The sequence below is a fragment of the Lissotriton helveticus genome, chromosome 6, assembly GCF_964261635.1.
Source record: "Lissotriton helveticus chromosome 6, aLisHel1.1, whole genome shotgun sequence".
NCBI classification, from domain to species: Eukaryota; Metazoa; Chordata; class Amphibia; order Caudata; family Salamandridae; genus Lissotriton; species Lissotriton helveticus.
In genome coordinates this window covers 1596683469-1596696363 of record NC_136067.1, presented here as the reverse complement: position 1 = coordinate 1596696363, position 12895 = coordinate 1596683469, and the positions used below count along the sequence as shown (strand labels likewise).

The window sequence follows — 12895 nt, the reverse complement described above, 5'->3', positions numbered from 1 at the left end:
CAAGGACACAACAGATGTGAATGGGAATCCACTAGCTGCAAACACTCGGACAGCCCAGAGTTGCAACAAAATGGTATTCTGTGTAATATGTAGTCCTGGACACCACAGGTTACATGGTAAAAATGAAAAAGGAGTTGACACTATGATATTGCAATCCTAGGTCAACCAGTGAGCGAGCACTCATCAGCGATGCGTGAGCAATGGGAACCCTGAACAGCTTCCCGGTACTAATGCACTGTAAGATGCTGTTTTGACCACTACATCATCAGCTTTGCCATATAGTCTACAATGCCACAAAGTGATTTGCATTAACCAAAATGAAAATGAGTCGCCCTCAAAATAATTGCTTGTCTATTTGACTGTGACGCAAACTGAGAAACTTCAGGACAGTCTGCTTAAGAGCTATCCTTCCATATCTTGCTCATATGTCTGCCACAATTGTAAAGAAAGAATGGGTAAACTTGTCCAGTTAAAATCGGGTTGCATGGGGAGCACAGACGTATGTAAGGTGCTTGAGGGCAAGGGTTCATCCAAAGCATTTTACCATTCAACATTCTAGTGAGAAATCATGGTATGAGACCATCCTCTTTAACATCCTACAGACTTGTAGAATTAGGGTCAAGAAACATATCAAAGTCCACTTTCGGGGGAATCACCTTTAGTTTAGTTCATAGTTGAAGTATTTTGTACCACGAGTACTCAACACAGGGATGGACTGAATAGTTGCAGGAACAATAGTAATGAAGGAGAGCGTAAGTATGCTTAATCGGGTCACCATGACCTGTGGAAAAATGGAGGCCAGAGACAATGGAGGGATGAAGGCTAGCTTAGGATAGTGCAAAAAGTGCATTTGGAGACAGGAGTGCAGAGGGTTGGGTAATGTCCTTGGTCTGAAACCAAATGAAGTGCAGAGACAGATAATTCGGTCATATATTCTTTCCTGTAAGAGTAGCGCTCCTGGGACCCGAAGTTGCGTCAATTGAGGATATCACAGAGAGTTTCCCCCAACCCCTCAACTAAATTGAAGGGGAAATTACCCTTCTGTTAACACTTGAGAGGTCCTCCCTGATCAGTTCAAGAGAGGCTGCACCAAAAGCTTGAAAAAAGTACTCTGAACACTAAGCATCACCACCCCTGCCTCGGAAACTGAAGGAGCCAAAGGTACAGAGGACCTCCTAGCTATGTTTTTGAGTGTCAGAACAGTTCAAGAAGTGTCTTGTGCGGTTCGGCTGCTGCATCACACATATTATGTGCTTACTGTATGAGCAGCAGTATGAACCATATATATGTACTCTGGGTTCTTTAGGCTTAGGGGTCTCGCCTGTCATTGACTTTCTCTGTACCTCATAAGGATTCCCAGTATTTGTGCTTTTTAGGTCTCGTGGCGTTAACCGCGCGAAGCGCGGTCTCGCCAGAGAACCTATTGTCAGCGTCTCTGCTTTCCAGGAAAGGAGACAGGAGCTGGCCGCGCGCTCGGAATTGAGCTGGCCACGCGCACGTGAACGCGCTCGCTGTGCCCAGCTCCTGTCTCCTCTCCTGGAAAGCTGTACCACACAGCCACACCTCCCCATGCTTACACATGCGCACACACAGAGACACACACACGAGCACACCTACACACACGCACACACACATACATACAGAGACCCCCGCCCCCCCTCCCGCCGCCGCACACATACACACACGTGCGCGCACACACACACAAGTGCACCCCCTACAACTAAGCCCCACTTACCGCCATTGTAGAGTTCTGCAGCCTCCGCGGGGCTCTCCCTCGGGCATGGGAGCCCCGTGTCACCAGCACTGCTTGTTTGGCCATGCACTCGGTGGGGGCGTGCGCAGGCTTCCGAAGACGGAAGTCCCGCCCCACGGAAGGTTTCAGTTTCGCTCATGTCTTGTTTCTTTAGTTTAGCGCTTCTTTTCATTTTGCTTCCCAGTCCCTCCAAGCGCTCTCTCGTAGAGGCCGGAGGATGGCTGTGGGCTGACATCAGCCCTTCCTCGTGCTGTAACCGAGTAACCCAATGAATATAGAATTGCAGGTCCGTCGCCGTGGTTGGGTGTGGTGCCGAGGGTGGAGATCTACCAGGGACTTCAGCAGCCGCGGAATCCAGGCCTATTCAGGATGAGTGCCCAGTCATCGGCAGAGCAGAGTACACAGTTCCCAGCTATTAATACACATCAGACTCGTCTCCAGCATAAGTACGGTGCTCGCTCTTGGGGAGTAGTTGACTTTTATTAAATATGACTTGTTCGCAGTAATACTACAGCTCTGCAGCACGGTCACCTGTAACCTAAGGACTCGCTATCTGAATTATGTAATTAGAATCGGAGACGCTGATCTCTGGGGATTACCAGCCCACTGCTGTCAAAACAAGATGGTGAATTAAACGTCGAATTCAAAGCTTCTATTCTATTTTTGTGAAGCAGATGTATGGATTCCTCCATATTGACTAGCAGAGCTCGACAAATTCTGTGGATTTGGGTGAGTGTTTCGTTTTATTGAAATGTATTTTTGTCTTGTGGTCCGTTGAGAATTAAATGCAGCATTGAGTTAAATGTTACAGGTGGAACGTGATATTCAGTGGTGTGTTGTAACTGTGTGACAGAGCCAAAAGGTTACCAAATAGATAATTACTGTTGGATTTCTTTAGCCCTTTGTACTATTAAGTGACCTTGAGGCTGCACATGGCGTTTACCTGGATTAATTGCAAATAATCCTGTCGCCATTTAACACACCTTCTCAGATGTTGAGAACGGAACCCGTCAATCATGTTTGTATTGACCAAACACATCCACCGGCATTTTTTATGTAAGCCATTTTTTAGAAGAGGAAGAATCTGATGTTTATTAAACTGGCCGTCCACCTTGTAGTTTACCTATTACAGTTCTTAAAAAAATTGACCTCGTGTACATAAGTTACCAGCTATATCGTGAACAACTCGGATTCTACGTCTTTTGACAGTTGAGTGAAAGATAATTAGTATTCCCCTAAACGATTCTTGTTTTATCCACATTAGAAGCACACTGTTGAATTGGCCTTGTAGGATTTGTACTCTTGAAAAGCGGGCTGCCTTTTTCTACCAAGAGAACTGAGCTATCTTGTTGACTTTATATCTTGGAGCATGGTCTGCTATCCAATTAATTGCTGACCTCGAGACTTTTACTTAAACCTGTTTTCGTCTGTTTGTACTGAAAAAAACTCACTTAGTTGTCTGACTTGTTTAACTATGTCATATAAATGGATGTATTGTCTTTGTTGATCACTGATTTGATCAAATGTGGTCCTGCATATTGTGTGTATGTATGTAGGTGTATGCAGGTGTATGTGTGTATATGTATGTATATATATATATATATATATATATATATATATATATATATAATTATTTATTTATTCTTGGCGGCATGCTGCTCATTGTCCAGTACACTGTAGACTATTTTTTCTCTCTCATCACCTCTGAATTAATTTAGTGTATTTTAACGTATAAAGTTCTTGTTTCAGAATGTGGTTTGCATTTTTTGTGTGTGATGAACTTTTTGTGCTTTTTATTCTTGTGGGACATATCTATGATAAATAGCATCATGTGGCTTTTTCTTTGGGCTTAACTATGAAAGCTCAGAAATAAAATAAATTAGTCACTGCACTTTGACTACCATGCAACTGTCAATCGTGAATAATTAAATGCTGCCTCTGTCTCGGAATCCCACATTGTGGGCAGTGGTAAATATATTAAAGTCCATGAGGAAATATAAAGACTAACTAGTAACTGGGAGGGGGCGTGGCCTAACACCGATGTAGACAGGAGTGATTTTCGGAACTCCAGCCTCTGAATCCTCCATCCAGCAATATCCTGGCCCCCAGCCCCTCTGCAAAATACAAGAATCGTCAGTTGAAGTACCCCAGCACAGATTACGAGGTGGGGGGTCTGAACAATAATAGGCCCTCCACTCTTTCAGCCTCATCTTCTTCGCTCCCACGCTTGCCTCTCTCCTCCCGGACCTCTTTCCTGTGGTCGCCCCTCTTACCCCGCTGACCTCTTGTGCTTTTCGGCATCTACTGCTGCTTTTCGCCATCTACTGCTGCTTTCCGCTCAGACTACTGCGCTACCTACTTCTCCTTGCCTTTTTCTCACCCTTCTCCGTTACCCTACCTTCTAGAGTCCCTCCCTCCCACCCAGGGCCGGACTGGGAACCGAAACCGGCCCTGGCAAAGTGCTCGGCCGGCCCCCCTCCCCCCGGGGGGGGGGGGGGAGTTGGGGGGAGCAACCGCGCTCTTTGCTAGGGCCGGTTTTCGGCCGATTTTGTTACAGTGCCGTTTTTGCAGCTATGCTTCGAAAATCGACCCTGTAACAAAACCGGCCCCCTGGGGCCCAAAACCGGCCCCCACCCTCGCGGCCGACCGGGGGATTGCCCGGTGCCTGCAACGGCCAATCCGGGCCTGCTCCCACCCCACTCTTCTCTCTCTCTAACTCCCATTGCACTTGCTTTTAGCCATCTGTCTTCTCAGCTTCTCGTGTGTCCCCTCCCCCTTCTAGTAGCCCACCTGTTTCTCCTTCTTATTTATCCTCGTCTCATCCAACCTTGCCTTTAATTGTTTTCTAGATTCATTCTTTGCCCTCTCCACCCCGCCGCCACCTCCATTTGTACCTTCCTGTTCTGTGACGTCATCTTCTATGCCTCTCCCAGACCCCTTCCTTCACCCTTCCTTCAGTCCATCCCTGTCCTGTGTCTCCAACTTTACTTCTTCCATGCCATTCTTACCTCTCCCTTACTATCATTCTGCCCCTACTGCTTTCTTCTCATCTCCATCTCTTCTAGCCACACTTTAGATTCAACTTCACTCTCCCTTCTCCCTGAACAAGCATTTGCAATGCAATAAGTCTCGCCTCTACGAGAGTTTAACCCCTTCCACGCTTATGACGAGCTGGGCTCGTCATGCAGTAGCCTCCTGCTACACTGATGACGAGCCCAGCTCGTCATGAATAATGGTGTTCCTGGATTTACAGCACAGGGGAAAAATCCCCATAGCGTTCAAGTGGTTAAGCTATTGGCAATGTAAATGACAATGCCTTTCTATTTACTTTTTAAAAACCAAATCATAAATAAACTGCATTCTCATTTACAATGCCAATAGCTCAAACTCAAGAACTGCGAGACCTATTGCATTGCAAATGCTTGTTCCTGATGCTCCTGAGTCAGTTATACAAAGATTAGCTCTAGATGGTATCTAAGCAAATATTCTGGATCTGGACTTCGACAGAAGAGAACCAACCAGTACAAAGCTGAAGCAGAGCATCTACGACTATCAAAGACAAAATGACTCCAACAATAATACACCCTATTAGAGAGGCTAACAAAACAAAGGTGAATTAAGTTGAGCTTTCTGTTTTCTTTTCCACTTTCAAGTGAACGTCTGATGGCTCAGCAGGACCACTAAATCAAGGAGACGTCCATTACTCAAAAAACTACAAGAAAGTTAATCACAGACTCTGCAATTGGGTCATCTCAGAGCCGTTGCACACCAAGTACAAACAAAGAGATCCAGCCTCAACCCACATTAAGTAAATCTCAATTTGGTCAGCTGAATTGGGATTTAGTCAAAACTATGAAGGAGGGCTTAGTAGCTTTCCAGTATGGCAGGCCGCTTAAGACAGAAACTGCTGCTGTAATCGAATCTAGGTAAAATTACTGCAGCAATACTCCGGATAATGTGAGAAAGAAAATACAGGATTTAAAATTAAAAGCAACACAGCAAGACTATCGATCCTATCAGGCAAAAGGGGTAAATTTAGGATCAATCAAAGATTTCAGGTCCCTTATAATTCCATGATTTATGTAGGAAACAATGTATTTAACATCGGGTTCACTTCATTAACCTGAGTGACATTCCAGAAGCACGACAAGCTGATTCTAAAGGTATCATGCAAATTTTGCTTGAAATGATTTACCACCACTACAAATGTTCGTATCCACAGGTCATAGCCCACTGTAATAACTTTAAAAAAAGAACGATAGTTCAATAAAGAGAAGAAAAACTTACCAAAGACTTGGGTAAGCTGATATTCCTTTCCTGTAGAACCTTGAATACAAACAACACTGCCAAAATAGTCAATATGACAGCAACAATGGAGAAGACCAAGATCATTGCTAGCTGGTAAGTTTGATCTAGGGTAAAATAAACAAGATGGACATTTAAAACCGAGTACAAAGTTATATTGTACATCAAACACACATTACTTGACATCTCTAAGGTATCAGAATTATATATTACTGTTGGTAATGAACAAACAAAATATGTGCCTAGTTGATGAATACAATGGGTGTTTGTTAAAAAACAGATGTTGTTCATGAACCATTAGAGCATTTATGTTAAGATCCCATATTTCTAGCTTGAAAACGTGCTGGATTTCAAGATAAAAGCACGGAAACATGCATACCTATTCTTACAAAAAAGAATCAAACGTTTTTGGGTTTGCTTTATTTTTTTTAATTAAATTAATTTTAAACCCGGAGTGACCAGCACAAGAAAATAATAAACCATCAATAGTACAAATATACAGCACTTCAGACTAAATATCTAAGTAGAACGTGAGAAAATCTTGAACACATTTTGGCATGCGTCCTTTATTTAAATTAGCTTTTTCAGATAATGCACCTGCACAATAAGGTCATACAACCTTTTAACAGTCCGTGGATACAATACCGAGGGTGAAACTATGTTATAATAGGGCCTATACTGGGTAATCTCTGGGTCATTTGGACATGTGGTAATTCAGATACAGGTGAGCTTTCAGACGGTTTTTGGGACTTAATTTTTTACACATTATGTAAGGGAATTCCAGAGAGCTATTGCGGCCCATGAGAAAGTCTAATATAGTATTTGAAGATCTTGATTTTTTTTTTAAATAGAACAACTTTATCGATTTAACAGTAAGACATAACAGCCTGAATTTGAAATGACCTTGCACTGATGTTGATTGGTGCACAACAGCAGCGTGATCGAGCTGAGTGTTCTTTTAACATCAAGTGGCCGTAATAATGTTTCTGCTATGTTTTGTGGAGTTCTAAAAAAAACTTTGGCAGCTCAACTAATTTTTAGGAAATTGAGAAACCTTTTGTAGAAAGCATGAGTGACATAATGCTTCGGTCTGTGAACTTACAAGTATGGGTTTTCTACTGATAAATGAGTGAATTGTCATTAAGATAAAAAACAGAAAAAAAATCATTCATCCAGCCTATGCACAAATTTACCAATCATTTTAATTATCTACAAGGATTGCCCATGTACTATTAGTACTTGGTCTTCTCTGTCCTCCAATTTACCTCTGCCAGTGTGTGCTGGTATGTAGTCCGCCTTCCTGGCTGGCTTGTTTTCTCACATAGCCCATAGCGTGCCATCCAAACACACCATACTTTTTTCAGACTTTTGGGGACACTGACGCCCTCTATATACTCAGCTTTCCATTGTCATAAACCAGTTCAAAATCATGTGCCACTTTGTGATTGTGGGGTGCTCTGAGCTACCCCAATATTTTCAGCAGTGTTGCATTTTGCAACTGTAAAACTCTGTTTGACAATGTTTCTGGTATCTTGCCTCTTCGTGAGCCCTAGCCCTTTCCAGGCACCAATTATGCAATATCTGTGTTTAGTTCTAATGACCAGAATATCCAGATATGGGTAGGGCCATAGTATATGGATTAAAGTCCTCTGCAGCTCACAGTCGCAAAGGCGTGTGTCATTGCTGCTCTAGCAAAACCTCATAATTTGAAGTCTAATTGGCATACTGAAGCTGGCCCATAGCAATACTTTATGGCGGTTTATTAGGGCCTCATTCCATGCTCTAGCTTCTAGCTCCCCTATATCTTCCAGCTCCCCTATATCTTTGAGCATATTGATCAAGAGGGTGGCATATGTATGGGTACCGCTTTTTGTCAGGTAAGTTCCATTAGCTTAATATCTAGCAGTGACTCTGCCATGTCCTCAAGTTTCTCATACGTTGTCAAGTGGAAGGCTTTTCTCACTGGCATATATTTAACGCCTGAGAGTCATCCATCAAGTACTTAGCTTTAAGTTGAATAAGGCCCGATGTACATCCATTTTAGTTTGAGAGTCTATAATTGCGATTTTGTGCGACTGGTACTTAGGGAACTAGCAAAATGAGATGTTCATATGTATCTGAGACACAGTCAGTGATTCCCAATGGGGTCGCAAATCGACCTCCCTCATCAATATTCATGAGGCTGGTTGCACTTTGCGACCTATTGAGAATGGCCTGTAATCACATGGATGGTGCTCTGCTGGGGTCAGCAGACCACCAGTTCTGCGATTGCTTTTTAAATAAAGCATTTTGGTTTTTAAAAAATGCAGCCCGTTTTCCTTAAAAGAAAAAAAGAAAAATGAAAAGTTTCCTTTTCATTTTTTAAGAATAGGCAGTGGTCCCTGGGACCACTGCCTGCTCCTTAAAAAATGTTGGCGCCCAAATTCACAAAAGGGAAGGGGTTCCTTGGGGACCACTTCCTCTTTGCATATGGCTTACCACCTCCTTAACCCTTTAGGTGCTGCCGTCGGCCAACGGTCGTCACGGGCACTACCTCCCCAGTGCTGCGTGCGACCGCTGGACGTCCAGTTCAGCACTGGATAATGGACAGCGCAGCACTGGGGAGGTTTGTTTACTAGCTCCTAAGGTGTTAACTGACTCAGTAAAATCGGAATGTTTTGCGACCACATTCCGGTAGCAAAACATTCATACTTGTCCATGTGACGCCCTTGAAACACCTCTTCCTAATACCGACTGGCAAACCCTATTTTGAGGATCTGTAATAGGTTACAGACTCGCAAAATAGGGTTAGTACATTGCAAACGCCTCTTTAGCAGTCGCAAATGGCGAGATTCTCCGTTTGCGACTGCTAAAAATGGTCGTACATCTGGCCTATCAAGGGGGTCTTTCCTCTCCCTGTCCATATCTCTCGCAAGGTAGAGACACGTTCTGTGTACACAGCTCCTGAACCCCTCTAGGTCATTTAATTTTGTATCTGCCTGACAACCCATAGCAGTGTCCTGGGGGTTAGTCTCTTTCAATCCTGACTCTTGCCACCATGTTCTTTAATTTGTGCAGCTGGTGGGAAGGCTTGTTCTCGCATTCATCTATATAATTTGTATGTATAGCTATTCCTGTCAAAGGTGAGTTTGTCGATTCTTAGAGCAGGTTCCGTTTGGGGGGGCGAAGGCCCATCCTTTTATCATCACTAACAGGCTGCTTCTTGGCATTGCCTCATGTTGGGCAATGCTATGTGTGAGAAAGTGCCTCTTTTTGCAAGGTTAGCGCCCCACTTTTTGCCTGGTTTTGATGTAGTGCACAGGGTCTCTGCCAATCAGGTCCCCTGTGCCAGTGCTTATTCTCGAAAAACAAATCCCCAATTGGTACTCTGCCCCTTATACGTCCCTAGTAGATGGTACCCCGAGTACCTAAGTCCTTGGAGCTCAAGAGGGTCTCCTGGGACCTCTCCTCCCCCTCACTGGGACAATTCCACTGCCCTTTCAGCTTGCATGCCCCTGGGAGGGAGAAAACGACAAAGTCAACATGGCACCCTGCCTGGGTACCATGTAAACCAGCACTGCCCGAAGGCATAGGTAAGTCATCCCTTTAGAAGGCCTCACAGCCCTAAGGCAGTGTGCACTGTACCACATGTAAGGGCATATCTGCTAGGAGCAGATACGCCACTACAATATTGGGGTCAATTCCTTAATATTGTAAGTACCAGGGAAACCATAGAGAGTACATGGGCTGGAAACTCGACAACTAGAGATCCACAGCACCACAATGGTTTAACTGAACACAGGAGTGTTTGGTACCAAACTACTCCCCTCAATAAATCCACACTGATGCCAGTGTGGAATTTAATGTTCCATGTACCCAGAGGGCACCTCAGAGGTGTCCCCTGAAAACTTACTAACCCTGGTGTGGACTCTGGCTGGTTGTAGGCAGGCAACTACCACAAGACAGGTTTCAGAATCCCTAGGTGGAGAACCCCTTCTCTCTGGGACCAGAAAAAATGCACATCCTGGGCAGAGCTGTCACATCTCTTGCCCCAGGAAGGGCCAGTGCTTAAAGAAGGAAGCTTTAAGGGCCTTCCGCCTTTGTAATGTGATCCCCAGCCAATGGCAGCCCCTGGCTTACACACCCACGGGCTTACACACCCCCTTTGGGTGGGAAAACCGGTGGAAAAACATAGACTAATAGGAGGTGTCCCCATCTCTGTCAACTCCACCCCTAAGGTGGGGGAGACAAGGTGAACCCCATCTTTCAGTCCCCGCCATCTTGAAGATAGGGGGACCCTCCAATCAGGGCGAGGTATATGCAACCTTCCCACAGAAAGGTGGAATATTGGAGGGTGTAGTCACCACAGGTAAGGTGCACATTGGCCCTACCTGCTACTCCCCTAAAATGCCCTGAAATGTAGTATTTAGGTGGCTCCACCAGCCTGGAAACTGGATCTGTGATGACCTACAATGAAAGAAGACACCCCTGCAGCAGAAGCCTGAAGACTGCCTTGGTCCCAAGCCCTACCGCCTGTCTCCAGTTTCGACGAACGTGTGACCCATCTTGCAGTCAGCGACTTCTGAAATCCCTGCGAGGACTGCTGCCTTCAACAAAGACTCCAATTTCCCGTGGACAGTGGTCCTGTCCAGAAGAAAAAAACAACAAAGACTCCAGATCCACGACTCCTGCCCACTCTGCACCCAACGCCCACGGCCCGAGTCTGACTCGTCCAACTGCCCAGTAAAGTCTCCTCAGCGACCGGGACTCCAAATCCAGCGTTGGCAGACCTCCGACCCCCACGATAGAGCCTGCAGAGTGAATCTGAAGGGTCCTCCTCAACGCAACCAGCCTGGCAATAAGATTTCCGATATCTAAAAACACCCCTACAACTGCAGCCCCTGGGCTTTGGTGTGCTTGATCAATGGTGTCCCTGTGATCCCCCAACACCTCAACTTCTCTATGCTGTCACTGGTGTTCTGCCTGGACTCTACGGTTCGATGCCGGCAATCGGTTTCCAAAAAGAAGAAACTTCATAGGATTGCATTGGGTGCCCGCCGCTGTGTTTGCACCCTTCACACAGCCGCCCCTGTGCCGCTAGTGGTGTATGTTTATTGCTGCTTTGTGTCCCCCCTGAGCTGGCCCTAACACCCACAGCTTGGCCCTGGCAACCGTTCCACTTACCTGCAAGCAGGGTGGCTCCAAGGACCCCCCCAGTCTCCATTGAAAGCATTTGGCTGAACTTGATTTTGACCTCTATACTCGGCCGTCCCTGTACTGCTGCTGGTGCAGTGTTGGTACTTACCTGATCCGTGCCCACTACTGACCTTTGGCTCTGAAGACTGGAACTGAAAGTTATGTACTTGCCTGATTAACTGCAAAACTGTTTCCCACATAGGGTAACATTGAACTGTCCTGAAAAGTTTCTAAGCGCCGATTTTTCAAAGTGAAAAGTATTTAATAAAAATCATACTTACCTTATTGCAAAGATTTTGTTCTGCAAAATAAGTATATATTTTTTTAATTGGTCTGGATCTCCTGGAGTCGCGTGTTCATTATTGATCACTGTTGTGCAATAATTATCTTATACTCCACAGTGTATGGCCTAAGGCTGCTTGCCCACACTACCACTAATAAAGCACTTTGGGTTTTACATTGAGGTCTGTACATTTTGGGGAACCCCTGACTCTGTGCACGGTATTACCACCTAGTGGCAATATCATATACAGAGACAGCATTCTACACTATGCCACCCTAATATGTGCTCTTCTGCATAGTAGCTATCGCTATACGTGGGTTTTTTAATTCATAAATGTCTTCGTGATTTATCTATTCTTTGAAAGAATCTATTTGGAATTTCGCATAGTACGGTCTGTAGAATATACAGGAATTTCTGCAGTAGACCATCTTAAACAGTACTGCCCGTCCCAACAGGCCATTTCAGCGCGAGAACATGGCAAAGGGTTCCAAAAGCAAAGTCAATTTACCCATATAGGTGATAGTTGCTTTAGAGGTCATGTAGCTTGCCTCATTGACAAACACATTCTTCAAGAAGCCATGGAAGAAATTCTAATTCCAAGATGGCCAGCACACAACAAAGTCAAATAAGCGCAGCACTACCTTCATTGGGGATGAATTAGAGGTGCTCCAGGCAAACGTTTGAGATCGACTTCTCTCTCTCTCTCCAAGATCATCACTTAATTCCTACTTTGTTCACTCTGAGCAAGCTCAAGCTAAGATCAAAGCTCACCAAACGTCTGGCCAAACCATATTAATCAATTCTTCTCCATCATGGACTGTAAAACAGTACACAGATGAAACATATGCATTTGATTACCCTTTTGTAATTGCACGGAAACAAATGATGTGAAAATTAAACACATGGCAATGCACCCGCGACAGCCATCAGCTAGTAAGGGCAATTCATCCTCAGATACAATCAACCCCGATAGTGATAAATGTGGAATCTCTAGCATGTCCAATGCTTTCCCAAAAACATTCAACATGATCGTGGTAAACTCCTCTGGAGGCACAAACCCCCAGATTCATCATTGTCCTGTTTTGCGAGTTCTTAATAGCAATTATTAAGGAATCGCTATTAAAGACTCGCAAAACGGGATTCATGTAGAAATCGCAATATTATTTGCGATTTCTACAGCTTCCTTATTTGCGATTAGCAAATTGCTAATCGCAAATAAGGAATGACTCCCCATTCATTCCTATGGGCCTTATCGCAAATAAGGATGCGATTTCAAGGGTGCCAGGGGTGTCCAAAGGACACCCTGTAGCACCCCTGAAATGAAAATGTAGACTGATGTTGCGCACACACATGTCCAAAGGACATGTGTGTGTGTAACA

At 44.7% G+C, this 12895-nt stretch overlaps 1 protein-coding gene across 1 annotated transcript in view; it reads right to left on the bottom strand.

Annotated features, from left to right (window-relative positions):
- The window catches only part of IFNGR1 (interferon gamma receptor 1), a 219877-nt gene that overhangs the window by 8632 nt on the left and 198350 nt on the right, over positions 1-12895 (bottom strand). Inside the window, exon 6 of the mRNA XM_078649395.1 lies at positions 6041-6165. Coding sequence (XP_078505521.1) covers positions 6041-6165 — 125 coding nt within the window. The remainder of the gene's footprint in view (positions 1-6040; positions 6166-12895) is intronic.